General features: G+C 57.9%; 1 protein-coding gene across 11 annotated transcripts in view; it reads left to right on the top strand.

The window, feature by feature from the left end:
- Positions 1–17418, top strand: part of LOC122371883 (kinesin-like protein KIF2A) — a 43253-nt gene that overhangs the window by 24496 nt on the left and 1339 nt on the right. For 3 of the 11 annotated variants that reach the window (XM_043348638.1, XM_043348639.1, XM_043348640.1), the window contains exons 5-15: positions 1914–2060; positions 5491–5530; positions 10726–10860; positions 12253–12406; positions 12716–12819; positions 13067–13229; positions 14636–14882; positions 15552–16034; positions 16330–16563; positions 16797–16859; positions 17110–17284. In XM_043348638.1, the coding sequence (XP_043204573.1) occupies positions 1914–2060; positions 5491–5530; positions 10726–10860; positions 12253–12406; positions 12716–12819; positions 13067–13229; positions 14636–14882; positions 15552–16034; positions 16330–16563; positions 16797–16859; positions 17110–17284 (1945 nt within the window). Of the gene's footprint in view, positions 1–1913; positions 2061–4854; positions 5241–5490; positions 5531–10725; positions 10861–12252; positions 12407–12715; positions 12820–13066; positions 13230–14635; positions 14883–15551; positions 16035–16329; positions 16564–16796; positions 16860–17109; positions 17285–17418 lie in introns of those variants that run through there. The other 8 variants (XM_043348643.1, XM_043348644.1, XM_043348648.1 and 5 more) reach the window with 5 other exon arrangements.

The raw sequence follows: 17418 nt of genomic DNA on the forward strand, positions 1-17418 counted from the left end.
TTTGCGTGGTTAATGGTGGTCAAATGATCAAATAAATGGCTAGAAGTTGAAAAAAAATCACACAATATAGCACATCACGGCGCCGGGCACCACACCCCGTACCAAACCACGGCACAGCACAGCGCATCACAGCGTACCAACCACAGCACAATATAGCACACCATAGCGCACCAGGCATCAAACCACAGCACAGCACAGCGCATCACAGCGTGCCAACCACAGCACAACATAGCACACCATAGCGATGGGCGCCACACCACCATCAGGCATCAAATCAGCACAACACAGCACATCGCAGCGATGGGCGCTACACTTCGGCGCCAAACCACAACACGTACCTGAAGGGCGGCTGTCGGACCGCACTGCAGGCAACGCCCATAACATGGGCAATGTCAAACCTAGAGGGCCGGGTCGTGACGCCTCTTCTAGTCATCCCGTAGTCCAACCAACCACAACGTGTCACCTAGCCGCCAGGTGACACCAGCCACATTTTTCAGCCTTTCCGTTCCCAGCGTAAGCAAGCCGCGGCAGTTATCACCCTGTCCGCCTGTTGTCAGTCACCGCCTGTCGTCAGTCACAGGGCCGCCGTCTGTCGCTTCCGACGCCGTCTGTTCCGTGGTGACAGCACAGTAGCGAGACCGAGTGGCCGGCCGTCGCTCTCTTTGAGACGATGTAGGGCACTTCGTCGCCCGTCTGAACGTGTTACGATCTGAACATCTACCTTTTTTCATTAGTTCACTGATACCAAAGGGAATGAAAGAAACTAATCGTGAGGAGCTCATAAAATTTGCTTATCCGCTTCATGTTGCTTTCTTGAAAGGAACGGTCGATACTTTCAAGAATTTGATATATGGACACCTATGGCAGTGCCGGGGTTCACCGAGTTAGCCACAGGGCTGACACCTCCCGGGTTAGCGTATTGACCGCGCTGCATCCGGACCGCCCGACGACGCCCCGTCCCTCCGCGCCCGGCGACCGTCGAACTCGACAGGGGCGCCGCAAAAACGGCGGGCCGGCGCTCCAAGCGGCTGTCCCCGCGCCGGAGTTGGGCCGCTCCGTCGGCCACGACACTGACGGAGCGTCGATGTCACTGGTGCGATCGACGCGTCGGCTGTGAGCCAGTTACCGCTGCGGCATGGCGCAGCTGTCTTTGAAGAGAAGTAAGACGGCTTGTGTTAGGCAGCAGACGGGTGTGAATGGTCTGACGGGAAGGTTCTATCGAAAAGAGACAGCGGAGACCAGGAGCAGACGATAACAGACAGCGAACACATGTCAACACTCAACACGTGTCACGAGCTGCTTGCAGACGCTGGCATTTCCAAGCGTCTGCGTCAGCTGGTTGGTGGTCTGTTGGGACCACATGTAATGGCTCGCCAGGTGACTGCGGCCGCTCTCTGTGATCGGTACAGAGTTTTTACACAATGCGGTGGCGGTCAGATGTGCGCCGCCCGCGCCGGACAGAGAGGCGGAGATGCGATCCTGCCTTTTTGTGAGCCGACCGGCAGACGGTGGACGAACTGGGAATAGAAATAGAGGTGTGCTGCTGTCGGGTAGATGATGTGCCTTGCTGGCGGGTGGGGAAGGACGTAATGATGCGAATGACGAAGGGAGTGAAGGACTCCAAAGATCTATTTCCTTCGTTGAGAATCGTTGATTGTTAAAGCCTAGCTCGTAATGCATATGGACGAAGTACTTTTACAGCAATATGACTAAGCTATCCTGTTTCCATCACGCATCCTCCGATTGATATTATGAATCATGATAGCTTACCTATTTTGTATTTGTGCTTGCTATGCTGGTTGCATTTTGCCTTACTACCTCCTGTCTGTCCATCCCGTCATATCCCATCCCACCCCACCCATTTCATTCTATCCGTTTCCGTCCTGTACCCTGACCTCTCCTGTGTCGGCCAGTCTGACCCTCAGCTGCGGCGCGGCGACACCACCAGTCGGTCGGAGGCCTCGGCGGCGGGCCCGTCCTCGTCCCGACTCCGGCAGCGCGTCACCAGCAGCACGAGCACGAGCAGCCGGGCCAGCCGCGCGGCCAACCACACCCGAGCCGTACGGTACCGCCAGACCCTGACCCGGGCCCTCAGTACCAACCACACTCGAGCCGTACGGTACCGCCAGACCCTGACCCGGGCCCTCAGTACCAACCACACCCGAGCCGTACGGTACCGCCAGACCCTGACCCGGGCCCTCAGTACCAACCACACCCGAGCCGTACGGTACCGCCAGACCCTGACCCGGGCCCTCAGTACCAACCACACCCGAGCCGTACGGTACCGCCAGACCCTAGTCCCGGTCAACCAGACCAGAGCCGTACGGTAGCACCAGTCGCCTTCCCCCCTCCCGACCCCTGGCTAGCCAAGCCCGAGTCGTACGGTATCACCGGTTCCCCACCTGGGCCTTCATTTTCCCTCAGTACCAACCAGACCCGAGCTGTACGGTAGCACCAGACCTCATCCCCTCGGCCAACCAGACCTGAGCTGTACGGTAGCACCATTCCGCCACCTGGGTCCTCACTGTCCCTCAGTACCAAGCAGACCCGAGCCGCACGGTATCACCAGATCTTCGCCTGACGCGTCAAATCTTTTTAACATTTGCCTGTCACTCCCGTCAATCTGTGCAAATCTAGCTGTTCTTCACAAGTAATTGATCTTGTCTAGGCCGAGAATCAAAAGCAAGCCTCGCCTTACCTTGCGAGCTTGTTACGTTCCTTTCATCGCTTCCGAGTATTATCAATCTCTTGGCACACGGGGCTCCGGCTCTTCCAGCCGTCCAGTGAATACTGAGTGTTGCTTTGGACTGCATTCCAATATGTTTATCACGGCCGGTGTTGTCAGTAGTCGGCTGTGTCCCGGATACCGTGCCGCGTCCTCCAGTGACCGGCTCCCTTCGCTGCCGGGGGCGCCCTGTGACGTGCTTCCCCTGTGGATGGACCGTTTGACCGGCCCGCCGGTCGTGAGCCGTCTGTCCCGCCGGCCGCTGGACGGTCATTGGGTATGCAGGAAGCGGGCGCGCCGCTGACAGCTCGCTCGCGGCCGGCGGCCTTGCCACTGGGCGGACGGAGGGGCGGGCGCGCTGCTGCCTGCCAACCCAGATATCGCATGCTGGGTCGGCGGGGAGCTGGGGCAGCTGGGAGCGCCCCGGCACGCCCCTTTCTCCCATATTAGGGCGGGAAGGTGAGCCGCCGCTTCGATGCGTCACCTGTGCAGACCCTGCAGCCCGCCCCCTTACCTCACCACCCCCGACACAGACCCTCCGGTAGTGTCGTCAGCGGGCAGCCCGCCCCGAGTCTGCTGGGTCGGATGGGTGTCTCTGTGGTCGGCGGTTTGGCACCGAACCGCTCGGCACCGTGTGTAGTCTGTGGCACTGGCCGGCCACCTGACGTCACATCTGGTCCAGTGTGCGGACAGGTCCCCCGTACAGGCAGGCTTAGGTGATGTGGTTCCTAGGGATGTTGTTCCGACAAGTCGGCGCTGAGTGGTGACAATCTCACCCAGTTTACTGTTTCTCAGTTTGCCAGACCATTAGTCACTGTTTTCCTTTTCATCCAGTGACAGTGCTCCTTCCAGACCACCTCTGGACGGTGCGCCGCCGGCCGGCCCCGCCAGGTGCCGCCCTTCCCTCCAGGCGGTGGCCAGACGGCGCTGCCGGGCGGCCCAGCGGTGACGTCGGTACGGTCTCTGACGAGAAATTCCCCGAGGGAACAGCTCAGGGCACGGAAAATGGACAGACGTACTGCGCTCCTATGCTCCTCTCAAGAATTCATAGATAATGACATCCCTTTGACGTCAGACTAACACTTGTGGTTCTTCGAATGCACTGCTGATGCATGTTAACCGTTCAGAGAAAGGTCGAATGGGTGACACTCTGTTATGAGGTTTAAATTATCCATTGGCATGTTTTCACGCGAAAACGAATTTATTGAGTGTTCTGAAGGCTATTTATAGTTTGTTATTCCACTGGTGGGGTTAATAGATCTTCAATCAGACCTCCTGGAACATTTCAATCATTTATCACGCAGTGGATCGATCTGGTTGCAGCTTCATGTTTAAGTTCTTCAGAAGAGTCATAAACAAAACAAGTGGGTCGAAGCTCCAGCTCTCTCCCTTCCACAGTTTAACAGCTCTCTCCGGTAGTGTGCTACTTTTTGGCAATAACACCGATCGAGTCCCGCTCATTTCTCATTGAGCGTCACAGTGGCCAGGCTTTTGGGGTAAAAGTTGAATGCCTCCAATGAGCGAACCACGGTAGGCACCGTGTGTTATTTGTGATGGCTGTCGATTTTCGATCTGTCGATCTGTAACGAACCAGCTGATTAGTGGATGGGTTCACTGAACTGCCCGCCGTTTTAACGGCTGGTTTTGTACTCTGGCTGGATAGTAGGTGATCGCCTCGCCATTGGAAGTTGGAGTTGTGAGAGGACTGAGAGTCTCCCTCTCCGGTCTCTGCAGGCTGCCACTGGATGTGACGCCAGTCATAGTCAGACACGCGGCAGTTGACATTGCAGCCGGTAATCAGACTATCGGGCGCTGTCTAATCCACTGTGTCCTATATACCCACGCTTCTTTCAGCGCCGAAATCAGTCAAACCCTTCCCGTATCCTATCCCACCATGATTCCTAAGGTCTCCGTAAAAAGTGCTCCATTGTGCGCTATATCGGCTCTGTCTGATACCTCTGTGAAGGAGGAGACCGATCTCTCCCCGTTATGGCCCTGCCGTCCGCCGACGTATTCCGGCACTCTCCCAGTTTGGTCTGTCGGGGGGGGGGGGGGGGACGTCACGCACCCCTATCGACGAGCGTCACCGGCCGGTGGCGTGCGCTGCCGGCCGGCCGGCCGCCTTTGTCAGTCTGTCGGTACACGGGAGCGGGGCGGCACCGGGCGGGCGGCGGCGAGTCGGGGATTGGTGGTAGGACCGACTGACTGAGAGTACCTCGCTGAGAGGACAGTGGTGTGAGGAGAGGACCGACCTGGTCAGAGGGGTGTGACTCAGGGCCTGCTGGGACTCGGTGACTCGGCGTGCGGAGAGGAGAGGATACCGTGAGATGGGACTGTGAGAGTGCCTACGGGAGCTGTGTGAATATGGTGAACTTATGGTGAAATCTTGGCGGCATTAGAGACAACCGAGTGTGACCAGTGCGGATAGTGGGGAGTAGAAGTGATAAACGCACTAGAAACTGTGTTCAAGATGCCCGGAGAAGTGCGGGGAGCGACGAGGGCGTCTAAACCCACGGTACTGATGGTGACAGGCTTTTCCTTGGCCCGGATGGGGGGGGGGGGGCCTTTAGCTCTTGTAGGTGTCAGGAAGTTTCGCTTGATTGACACTAACATACTCGTAAGCGTGTTTTGTGTTTTCGTTTTTCGTTCTGCTCCGGCTGAGCATGATTGCGGTTTTTGTTGTTGATTTAATTTATGGTGCCGTGTGTCTACGGAAGCTTTTTTATTTGGTAAATGCCACTGACTTTTTCATTTTTTTTTTGCAGTACGCAAATCGGCAGTCCATGGCGATCCAGAACAACAAATGTAAGTGGCACCGAACGTTCGCTTCAACTTGTCTGACGCCCAAATTGCATGACATTCGGCTGCTTGTGACAGAGAGTGACAGTAAATTGATATGATTTGACATTTAGTCAATGCACTCTGTTCATAAAACGATTAATGAAATGGCGTGTTGCATCAACACATTTTGCGTCTGCCGTCTGTTTTTCCCGCGACTTCCTGACTGACAGTGTAACGCCCTAGCCATTTCAGTTTCGCTGTTGTTGCTATCATTCAGTCCCGGCGTAGCTTCAACTCAGTACCACTGAACCCCTGTAGTGGCTGACTCAGATCACGCTGTGTAGATAACCCCCTATCCCCAACCGTAAAAGTACAGACCAAGCATTCGTAGACAACAATGTCAGTAGATGTTTGTTTCGACCGTGATAGCGGACTCCTGTTGACAGCACTGAATATCTGCTGCACCGTCTGTGCTTTGTGCTGTGAGATTTAACGGGTGCCTTTGTGATCGTTGTTGAATCACTATAGCCCTGTTGTTGTTGTTTGTCCTCTCGGCGTCTAGCGACGCGAAGCCTCGCGGCTTAGCATCCCTCTGCGCGCGGCCGCCATGGCCGCGATGTAACTTGTGCTCCTTGTAGTCTCTCTGGTTGGGGCGTGTATGCTTCCCGTCAGGCGGAACCGAAGCCCCATCTGCGCTGGGCACCGCAACAGAATGTGATCTGGGGTGTCGGCTTCCTCCTTACAGAGTGGGCAGAGGGCTCCGCCGCATGCTCGTTCATTGCAGGCGTCGCACTGCCGTGTGGGGCTCTTGCCGATGCGATGCAGGTATTGTTGCGACCCTGACCAGTGTCCGGCTCTCAGCTGGTGGACGTCGATAGCCGTCAGACGGTCCAGGCCAGACACTGTGGGTGGGCGCGTTGTCCCCATCAGGGTTCAGAACCAGCCTGGGGGTCGCTGCTCTCGTGTGGGAGCGTCCGCCGCTCGCGCCGCTGCTCTATGCACTGTGCGCGTGTCCACCGGTACTTGCTCTTGGGGGAGAGATGCCGCCTCCTTGGCTAGGCTGTCGGCCATCTCATTCCCAGGCAGCCCGCAGTGGGACGGGACCCATTGTAGGCGCACCTGCCGCTCTCCATTGTCGGACACCAGGGCCAGAGCGTCCCAGACAGCTCGGTTCAGCTGCGTCCTTTGCTCGGCCGGGCCACTCCGTAGGGCAGATAGAGCTGCTTGCGAGTCGGTGCACAGTATGATGGGGTCCTCCTCATGATCAGTGTGGTTGCCGATGTAGTTGAGTGTCTCGCGGAGTGCCACCATCTCCGCTCGGTAACTCGAGCAGAGCCTGCCCGCTGGTGCACGGAGCTCGTGGCTCTCCCCGTCGGGCCACTCGATATAGCCGCCCGCTCCACCGTCCAGCACTCCTCCCGTGGCGGATCCGTCCGTCCAGGCCCAGGTCGCGCACTGGGGGAGGGACGCCAGGTGCAGGGCGGCCGCCTGTCGGCGGGTCTCCGCGGACGCTCCGGAGGGGGGTGTGGCTCCTATCCCCAGGTCAAAGACCACCGGGGGGGCCTCCTCCCACGGGGCGACGCTGGGCGGCAGCACCGGATCGATCGGGGCCACGACACCTGCCTCGTGCCAGGCCTCCAGACCCACCGTGCGCCAGCCCGTCACCGCCTTCAACCGTGGGTTGACGGTCGCGTCCGCTACTCGGCGTAGTGGGTCCTCTTCTGGGAGGGCTCTTGCCTTCGCGAGGAATCGCGCCGCCAGGGTGGTTTTCCGGGCCGTCACCGGAGCCAGTCCTGCCTCCGCCATCAGGGCTTCGGTGGGGGTTGAGCGCGTGCAGCCCGTTATGACGCGGGCGGCCTCCCTCATCTCCCTCTCCAGTACTTCCACGTGGGAGGGGGACGCGGCCGGTAGCCACGCTGCGGCGGCGTGCTCCAGCGCGCCTCTGACGTAGCCGTTGGCCACGATGCGGAGTTGCCGCTCTTCCAGCCCCCAGTCCCTGCCCGTCAGTCTCCTGAGGTGTTGCAGTCTCGGTCGGGTTCTCTGTCGCATCCTCTTGCAGTGCGGGCCGAAGTGGAGGAGGCGATCCAGCGTTACTCCGAGCAAGTTGAGAGTCTCGCGGGCCTCAACTCTCGCTCCAGCCACCCTGATGGACAGGTCCACTGCGTCCTTCGGCCACTGCGAGAGAGCCAGGACCTGGGTTTTCTCTCCCGAGACGACCATCTTCGATGTCCTGGCCCATCTTGTCAGCGTGTCAGCGGCTTGCTGGGCTCGGTGTCTGGCCGTCTCGATACTCGCACCCGCGCACAGGGTTGCAGTGTCGTCGGCGTACATGTAGGGTGTGCATCCTTGGATGGCCTTGAGGGAGTGTGCGAGGGGTGCCGCCCACAACAAAAACAAGAGCGGGGACAGGATACTACCTTGCGGTAGGCCCGCCCGAAACACCCGTTCGCCACTCTTCGCTCCGTTCACCTCGACGGCGACTCGCCGGTCTCGGAGCCACTGCCACGTCCACTGCACCATGCAGCGCGGGAGTCCCAGCTCTAGCAGTCTCAGACGTAGGAGGCGATGGTCCACCACGTCATAGGCGCGCGCGAAGTCATACGCGACCAGCACGTACTTCTGGGCGGTGGTGCCTTCTGGTGGGTCTGCACGTCTGGACTTGGGCCGATTCCATCCGTCTTGCACCTGCTGGACGAGTCTGCCGATGCTGCCCTCGACCGATCGGCCAGCCCTGAAGCCGACCTGCTCCGGGGGGACCAGTCCGCGGGACTCGGCCAGGAAGGTGAGACGTCGCTTGATGAGTCGCTCAGCCAACTTGCCGACGTGCGAGGTCAGAGCGATGGGGCGGTAGCTCGCGGTGAATCGCTTGTCCTTCCCCGACTTGGGGATGGGGACCACCGTCGCTTGCCGCCACTGCCTGGGGACCTCTGCGGTCCGCCACGACATGTTGATGATGGTCAGCAGGACCTTGCGAGCCACCGGTCCTAGATGTCGGAGCATCTCGTTCGAGATGCCGTCTGGTCCGGGGGCCTTCTTGAGCTGGAGTCCGCTGAGCTCTCTGACCAGGTCCTGCAGGCTGAAGGGACCGCATGCTCCTTCTCGTCGATCGCCGCATCCGCGGCAGGAGCGGTGCTCTTCCCGTAGCTGCCTCTTGGTATCGCGGTCCAGCTTCGGTATGCGCACCTGCTTCGAGACCCTCGCATACTCTTGGACGAAGGCCTCTGCCTTATCGCGGTCGGTTACGATGAGGCGGTCTCCCTTCAGCATCGCTTGGCCGTCCCTGGGCTCATCGTCACAACATCGCTCCCACTTCTTCAGCGTCTTGTGGACCCTGCCGACGTTGGCTGGCCTGTTCAAGGTGGTGGAGACGAAGTCCTTGAAGTGTGCGATGGTGGCCTTCTTCTCCAGTTCGGCCGCGCGTCGCTTGGCCGCGATCCAGCGCTCCCGGGACGGTGTGTCACCATCGCGCAGGGCCGCGCGCGCCGCGCGCCGTTCTACGATCGCCTCCTGGAGGTCGGGGTCCAAGGCCCACGGGCGAGGATCCGCCCTGGCGCCTCGCGGGATGTGGCGCACTGCAGCCCGTTGCAGCGCCGACTCGAACCGGTCCGCCAATACCTGAGTCGTCAGGTCCGGCTCCAGTTCGGCCAGCGACTGCTCGCAGTCGGCCGCGAACGCCTGCCACTCCGCCTTGTGGAACGCCCACCTGGTCTTGCGGACCCTCCTGGGGGGCGCCGTCTCGGACCTCACCTCCACCACCATGGGAAGGTGGTCGCTCCCAAGGTCAGGGCCGAGAGACCACACTGCCCTGCGGGCCAGGGGGGCACTGCACGCGGCGAGGTCTGGGGCCGTCTGAGCACCTGATCGGTAGCTCGCGAAGGTGGGTTCTCCGCTGTTGAGCGGGACCCATCCCTCCGCTTCCATCCAGTCAGCCATCCTCTCCCCCACCGCGTCGGCCGCTTCGCAGGCCCTGTCCCAGCTGGGGTGATGGCCGTTGATGTCGCCGATGATGATGGTCTTGCTGTTGTTGGGGAGGCATCGCGGGTCGAAGCGGTCCTCTCGGTCGTCACCCGTCGCCCGGATGGGCGGTCTGTAGATGTTGAGCACATCCAGTGTCTGCGGTCCTAGCAGACGGACTCCACAGAGCTCCGTGGTGTCGTCCGCTGCCGCCAGGTACCGGTCGGAGAGAGGTGAGAAGTGTAGTCCAGCTCGGACATACACTGCGACGTCTCCTCCCTTCGCCGACACCGCGCCGGTCTGTCTTCCGCGCGCCCTGCGCACTACGACGGGGGGCTGGGACCCTGGTATGCTCGGCACCGCCTTCGGCAGCTGAGCCTCTTGAATGGCCGCTACATCTGCTTTAATCGCGGAAAGCCAGCCTCCCAGTTCTTGCACCTTGGTGCGCAAACCTTCGGCATTCCATGAGACAAGCGTCACGTGGCTTCTCCTGGCCCGATTCTTGCGGTAGCGGCGGTTCTTGAGGCGGCGCCTACTGCCAGTCCCCACCCCGTCGGTGCTCCCTCCTCCGGCGACGGAGGGGGGCGCGGCCGGCGCGCTAATCACTCAGCGGGCCGGGGCCGCGCTGCGAGCGCGGCTCTCAGGCCCGCGGGGGCATTGAGCGCTGCCCAGGCGACGGACGACCCTCGGCGAGGAAGAGTCGGTAGATGGAGTACGTGCCACCATGGCAGTGGCCGCGCGCAGAGGAAGAGAGGCAAGTTGAGTCCGTTTGGCGTTCCGTCCGCGGCTGTCCACTGCAGACGGCGGTCGCAGGCGACCACACCCCCCACCACTTGAAGGCGGACTCGTCCAGGGGGCCACTATAGCCCTCGCCTTCGGTGGCGATACGAGCTTATCCAAGTTTAGGTATCGGGCCCTTTGTCTGACATTACCAGTGCCTTTTAGTCATGATTGGCGCACTCAGCAACGTCACAAAGAAGGCCGAACTATGTATAGGCCCGAAGGAATCCACTCATGTTTGATTGCCTGTGAATCATACATTCCCAGCTGCGATTATCTCCGGCTTATCTTGACGTGTCGGAAAGAAGTAGAGTCGTGTCTGTGCGTGTTTTATGTCAATCAACCTTTGTTAGATGCTTTATCGTTTACTAACGGTAACCTTATAATCAGTGTGAACCATTTATGATCAGTCTAGCCGACTGAGGCTCGAAGTATTTAGCAGTCAACATGGTTCTGAACTGCCCTGACCGGTCTCTGTTCGGCAGCGACCAAGACGCGTCAGAGTTACGCGCGGCCGGGTCTGATGGCGCTCTCCAATAACGCCGACATGGGGCTGACTGTGACGTCGCGAGACACGGAGAACATCGCGCCGCCCGCCTCCAAGGCGCCGCCCCAGGGCTGTGAGTAGTAGCGCCGGCACAGTCACTGGTCACTGAGGGTCCCATCGCGCCGCCCGCCTTCAAGGCGCCGCCCCAGGGCTGTAAGAAGTAACTCCCAGGGCTCTAACCAGTGGCTTTACCCAACACAGTACACTGGTCACTAAGGGTTTCACCGCCACTCGGCTGTGAGTAGTGTTTCGTCGGATTCACGTGTGCTATGTGTGGATCTCTTGAGACGCGAGTGAAACAATTCTCAGGTAGCAAAGAAGCATTACCATTCCATTCGACAATCCAATCCAACCTAATATCCTTCACTCCCTTTGTATTGGCCACAGGATGACATGCGACACGCAAAACAAACCCCGCGGGAGTCAGTGCGTGAGTGAATACACGCGTGCCTCGTTTCATTAGGCCGATGACATGGTATCGACACCGTTCGGACATTACCAGCGCCCTGTCGCCGCTCGGCCGGCGTCGCTCGGTTATTACCGTCACCACAGGGGATGGTCACGGGTCATCAGGGGTGTAGGGGTCATTGGGGTCGCAGGAGGTCCGGCGGGGGTGGTGACAGGTCACTGATGTTTGATGGTGACCGGTGAAGGGGTCAGTGGGGATGGCGACCAGTCATCAGTTTGAGTGGGTCAGGTAGTTGAAAGTTAGACAATTAAAGAAAAGCTAGCTGCCCTTTGTTGCGCGATGGCATTGGGCTTTTGATGTGTGAGGTGTCATGACGCTTGGGTGTCAGTAAACTTTATGTCGTTATTTATTTGCAATTTTGTTCGTGCAAGCAGCGCATTCTAGTACCAAAAGTAAACTATGCTCTGCTAGGAAGTGCACTGTCTGCAATAGTCTACAAAGTATGCATGCTTGGATCGGCATTAAGCATCGATCACCACTTTGCCGCCGGACTACGCTGTGTGCTATAACTGCCTAAGGCACACCGTTTATGGAAATGTCTATTGACGTAGCGTTGAGGACACGTAATTCCAGTTTGTTCGGTACATTTGCCATCTATTCAAACGGGCGACTGAGTACCACCTGCACCGTCAGGTGATGAAGTGCTGTCCATCACGGACGGAGCGGCGACGAGGACGGCACTCGTCTGTCATTGACCGTGCCGTCTGTATGTCCGTCCCCCGACCCCTCCCCGATGTGCCGCGACATTGCTGACCAGGCCGTATATGGGTATCCCTCTCCGCCTCGGCATCCTAGCCAAGACGAGGACAGGTCACCGTAACATAATTGTATGTCCGTTTCGTGTCTGGTCTCCGCCTGACACTTCTTGTCCGTGTCAAGGCCCCTTCCCTCCCTCCTACACCGTAACATTGTCAACAGTACCTTAGGATGACTCGTCTCCGCTCCCTCCCCGCCGTATCCTGACCCTGCTGACCAGCTCTCTGTCCCTCTGCACAGCCCGGAAGCGGAGTAACGTCGTCAAAGAGGTGGAAAAGCTGCAGAAGAAGCGGGAGGAGCGCCGGGAGAAACAGAACAAGAAGAGGGAGGAGCGCGAGACGCTGATGAACTCCGACCCCGGCAACGTCAACTGGGAGTTCCTCGCCATGATCAGGTAAGGGTGCGTGCTGATAGCTTACGTGAGTTGAGGGCTTGTGCTAAGCGACGATAAGAGTTTGGGAGGTAAACGTTTTTGCTTTTCAGTCTAGCCTTCGTTGTAAACACATACGTTTGCTTTGGGCCCGAGCTCCGGTAGCCGAGGTCCCAAGGTCGTGGTATTAGTTTATGTTCACGGTCACACTGCTTTGAGGTATTGTCAACGCCGTATCCATGTCAAGCAACTATATGATTGACGCGTGTTTTGAAACAGTGCCGCCCTATGTGAGGCTGAGAGCTGAGTTGTGATGTTGTTCTCTCATCACAGGGAGTACCAGAGCGGTCTGGACTTCCGTCCTCTAAAGGACGGAGACGCCTACGACGAGCACCAAATCACCGTCTGCGTCCGCAAACGGCCGCTCAGCAAAAAGGGTAAGCTATTCATAGAGCGTTAACCCTCTACCAACGTTTCACCTACTCGCTTCGCTAGGTAACGGCAATCAATTCGTGGTGCTGACTGTATCGGTCGTGAATGACGTGAATACAGGGCCTTCGGCGTTGGTTTACTCGTTACTTTGTCGGTGCCCTGACAAACGTAGTGTCCTGGTACCTTGTCTTTGTCCGTGTGTCCTAACGCCCTGTCGGTGAGCTGACCCCCGCACGCGCCGCCTCCCCGCAGAGGTCGCCAAGAAGGAGGTGGATGTGGTGACCATCCCCAACCGCGACCAGACCATCGTGCACGAGCCCAAGACCAAGGTGGACCTCACCAAGTACCTGGAGAACCAGCACTTCCGCTTCGACTACGCCTTCGACGAGACGGCCGACAACGTGCTCGTCTACAAGTGAGTCGGGGCGGACCCGAAGGAAGAGGTTATGGGGCCGGGGAGGGAGGGAGATAGACTGACGACAGAACCATTGATAGGTACTGGTGGTTGCGGAGATACTTTTACAGACGCGGGGCTCGACATGGTCTACGTTCATAGACCGCATATCTTCCGCCGTTTGTTTTGTATTTGGTGTGTGACCTTTGAGTGATGGGCTCGGGCCACACTCCGGTGGTGCGTTATGTCTCCCCCGTAATGTATCGTGCCCACACCGCGCGTGTCTGCTGTCCTGTCATCGCCTACCGCTACCCATCGAACCGTCCTGTAGGTATACAAACACTCGCTGCGTCGTCGGTCACCACTACCCACCCCAAACACCTGTCTGGTAGAACAGGCCGACTGTCGGCCGCAGTGGCCCTGTGAGCACCTGGTCCGTGCGTGTTATGACGAGCGCTGCAGCTGCAGCTGACCGGTGTCGGACGGTGTTGATGTGATGTCGGGACGTCGACCTGTCCGAATGGAAGGCATTACCGCCGGGACAGACGGCACTGCCGGTGTGTTGTGTCGCTGCTAACAACACCATTGACGGGCACAGCCGCCCTGCCTGTCGTGGTAGAGGCAAGTCATGATTGATCAAGGTGGTCTTTAACCCAAGGTACCATTATTTTGATCCCTTCTATGCGTACAGATGATCGAACGACCCCTTGTGGACGCACGCGGTAGTCAGTGCGTGTGTAGGCATGTATGTATAGCGGCTGACGCCGTGACTCGTTTGTCGCACGTTCAGTCACAGTCCGTGTCAGAGCACAAAGCCCAGCGCCGCTGCTAATGCGTTACATGGCATTTATCCTGCTTTGTTCGGGCGGTCACTGCGGGGTTCACGTCAGACTGATCGGACGGACGGCGGCGACTCTGTCGTCATGACAACGGTTACGCCGGCTGCCGTATTTCTGTCCAGCGCGTCCGTTAACAGTCTGTTGGTGATGTGGTGACAATCAAGGCGACGTCTGCTGAAATATTCACACCTGAGTGACAGACAGAGGTCCCTGGAAAAGTCGCCGCTGAGTGGACTGTTCATAAAACACCGCTGATAGAGCTGCGGCCGGCGGATCGACCTCGACACCTATTACCTAAGGTGTCCGCGGGTCGGGAAAAATGGAGGTGTTGCACGGATGGACACCGTGTGATATGGTCGACACAGCGATAGGCGTTATCTGATGTCTTTGTGCCTTATAATTTGCGAGTTTTCAGTTGATTTATCTTAGCCATGTACACATGTTACGCACTATGCAGTATGCAGTTTGCTTTATTGCGTTATCTTTGACATACGTTATGCCAGTCGCATTACAAGTGTGGCACATACGCTCTGCAGCTCCGCAGCTACAGCCGAGCCGCTGTCATAGACCCCCGTTACCCTCCCGCAGGTACACGGCCCGGCCGCTGGTGGACACCGTCTTTGACGGCGGTATGGCCACCTGTTTCGCCTACGGCCAGACGGGCTCCGGGAAGACGCACACCATGGGCGGCACGTTCAGCGGCAAGGCGCAGGACGCCAACAAGGGCATCTACGCCATGACGGCCAAGGACGTGTTCCGGCTGCTGAAGGCGCAGCAGCACAAGAACAAGGGCCTGGCCGTGTCAGCCAGCTACTTCGAGATCTACAGCGGCAAAGTGAGATCGTCGTTACTGTAGTCGAAATACGAATTTAAAGAGTGAGAAGAGTCATGGCTGAAAACAGGATGTAACCCTAATTTTCATTATTTATGCTGTAAGGTTTCATATATTTCCTGTCGTCTTATTTTGTGTTCATTTTTAGCACTGGCTGATTACCTTACAGTCATGAGCATGTTTTAATGATGTCCACCTTCGGTCTTAAATTATTCTACCACTATAAACATGTTTTAACCCACGTCCTTGAGTGGCACGTTGTTATGAGGGACTGCTTTCATACACGCATCGCTGGCATAAGCGGCCGATGACATACGTCCCCGGCTGCCTGTGCCCGTGTGTTGTGTGTTTCCATCACCTATACATTTCTGGCAAACACCGTAAGGCGCTATTGCGTGACGTACTTCGGCTTCCAGCTCTACACAATTTAGTTGCGCCTGGACGTCACTAGCTGATGTTGATCACCGATTCTCATTAACTTAACGTCTGTCTGGCGCCACAAAATGAAGCAGTTAGCAGGACGTTGAACATTCTTGACCTCTAATGCTACCAAAATTTCTGCGCTTGTCTTCACCACAGCTTTGTGCTTACAATTTGTGTGTCCAGTGCGGTACCCGTTCAGCGCTGGCGAGTGACCTGACAATCACCATCTTTCTCCCCGTGTCTGGCCAGGTGTTTGACCTGCTGAACGACAAGGCCAAGCTGCGCGTGCTCGAGGACGGCAAGCAGCAGGTGCAGGTGGTGGGTCTGACCGAGCGGCCCGTCGAGAGCATGGAGGACGTGCTGAAGCTGATCCAGCACGGCAACAACATCCGCACCAGCGGCACCACCTCGGCCAACAACCACAGCTCGCGCAGCCACGCCGTCTTCCAGATCATCCTGCGCACCCGGCAGTCGGGCGTGCCGGCCGACCGCTGGAAACTCTACGGCAAGTTCTCACTGATCGACCTGGCCGGCAACGAGCGCGGCGCCGACACCTCCTCCTCGGACCGCAACACGCGCATGGAGGGCGCCGAGATCAACAAGTCGCTGCTGGCGCTCAAGGAGTGCATCCGCGCGCTGGGCCGCAAGGGCGCCCACCTGCCGTTCCGGGCGTCCAAACTGACCCAGGTGCTCCGCGACTCGTTCATCGGAGAAAAGTCCAAAACGTGCATGGTGAGTGGGTAGGCCGGGGCTGGTGGGGTGGGCTGCTATTGTCGGTGGGTGCGAGGGATTCAGAAGTAGTTGCTTGTGTGGATGTGACAAGTGCTAGGAGAGTTTCGTGCCGTTCTCTGTTATGCTCAGTCAGAAGGACAATGGGTTTTGAGATGAGTCGATATTTTGCAGCTTCACTTTTCATTCAGTTCTTTTCGTGGCTTGCTATACGAATGTTTGCCTGTGAAACGAACGCTAAACGCACACGACCACCCATTTCGGTTCGTTTCAACCTCGCCCTTCTCTGTGCCCTCAGATCGCCATGATCAGCCCGGGTCTCAGCTCGTGTGAGCACAGTCTCAACACGCTGCGCTACGCGGACCGTGTGAAGGAGCTGGGCGCCCAGGACCCCACTGAGATGAAAATGGAGAGCACCATCTCGAACGGAGGAGGCGGTGGCGGCGGTGGAGGCCGGCGTCCGGGGCCCGCTGAGCCGGCGCGCGGGGTCGAGTCGCCCGACGACGACCTGGCTCAGCTGCGGTCGCTGAATGTGAGTAGATGGAAGGGAGGAAAGGGGGAGGTCGCTAGTTGAAGGTGAACGGAAAGTCGCGAGTGAGGCCCGGGGTGTCACCTAAATGTCTTCCAGTGTAATTGTTTGAGCTTCCTGTTGTATCTTGTGCATGAATCCTTCATTAAAATTTCCTTGCCATTTCCCTGCTATCTCTCAGCTCCTCGCCATCTCCTGACACCTGTCCCGCCCGGGCCCTCCATCCTCTGCCTCAGATATCCACCTCCGGCCTGGTGGAGCGACTCCACTCCAGAGAGAAGACCGACTCCGTGACGTTTGTAAGCAGCCCGAATGGGGTCTCCTTTACTTTTACGCCTTTTTCCCGCCGAACAAACGTTGGCTGAAAGACAACTTTGTATATTGTTTGTCTCTCAATTTCACACTGATTATGTTGCAAAGACGAATTTCCGCAACTGTTTCTAATTTCAGTATCAGTCAATCACGATTCAGTATGTGCCGCATCGTTCCCGATCCCTGGCGTCTAACTTCGCTCGCCAACACCGTCACTGACGACCTACCGCTCCACAGGAGGGCGAGCTGTCTGCGGACCTGTACAACTTCCACGAGGCCGTCTCCCACCTGCAGGACATGGAGGAGGAGGTGCTGGATATGCACAAGGCGGCCATCGAGCTCTCCCCCCGCTGGCAGCAGATCGACATGTCCCTCCTCAACATGACCAACGAAGTCGACTACGACGTCGACGGTGAGTGGACGAGCTGTTGCTAGTTGATGTATTGAAAAGCCGCAGTATTTGCTTACTAGGTTGTGTGATATCCAGTTGACAATGTTGATGACATTACAGTCGTCCATGTGTTGACTTTGGACATTTTGGCGTTC

This window comes from Amphibalanus amphitrite, unplaced genomic scaffold (genome assembly GCF_019059575.1).
Source record: "Amphibalanus amphitrite isolate SeventyFive unplaced genomic scaffold, NRLGWU_Aamphi_draft 001288F_arrow, whole genome shotgun sequence".
Classification (NCBI taxonomy): domain Eukaryota; kingdom Metazoa; phylum Arthropoda; class Thecostraca; order Balanomorpha; family Balanidae; genus Amphibalanus; species Amphibalanus amphitrite.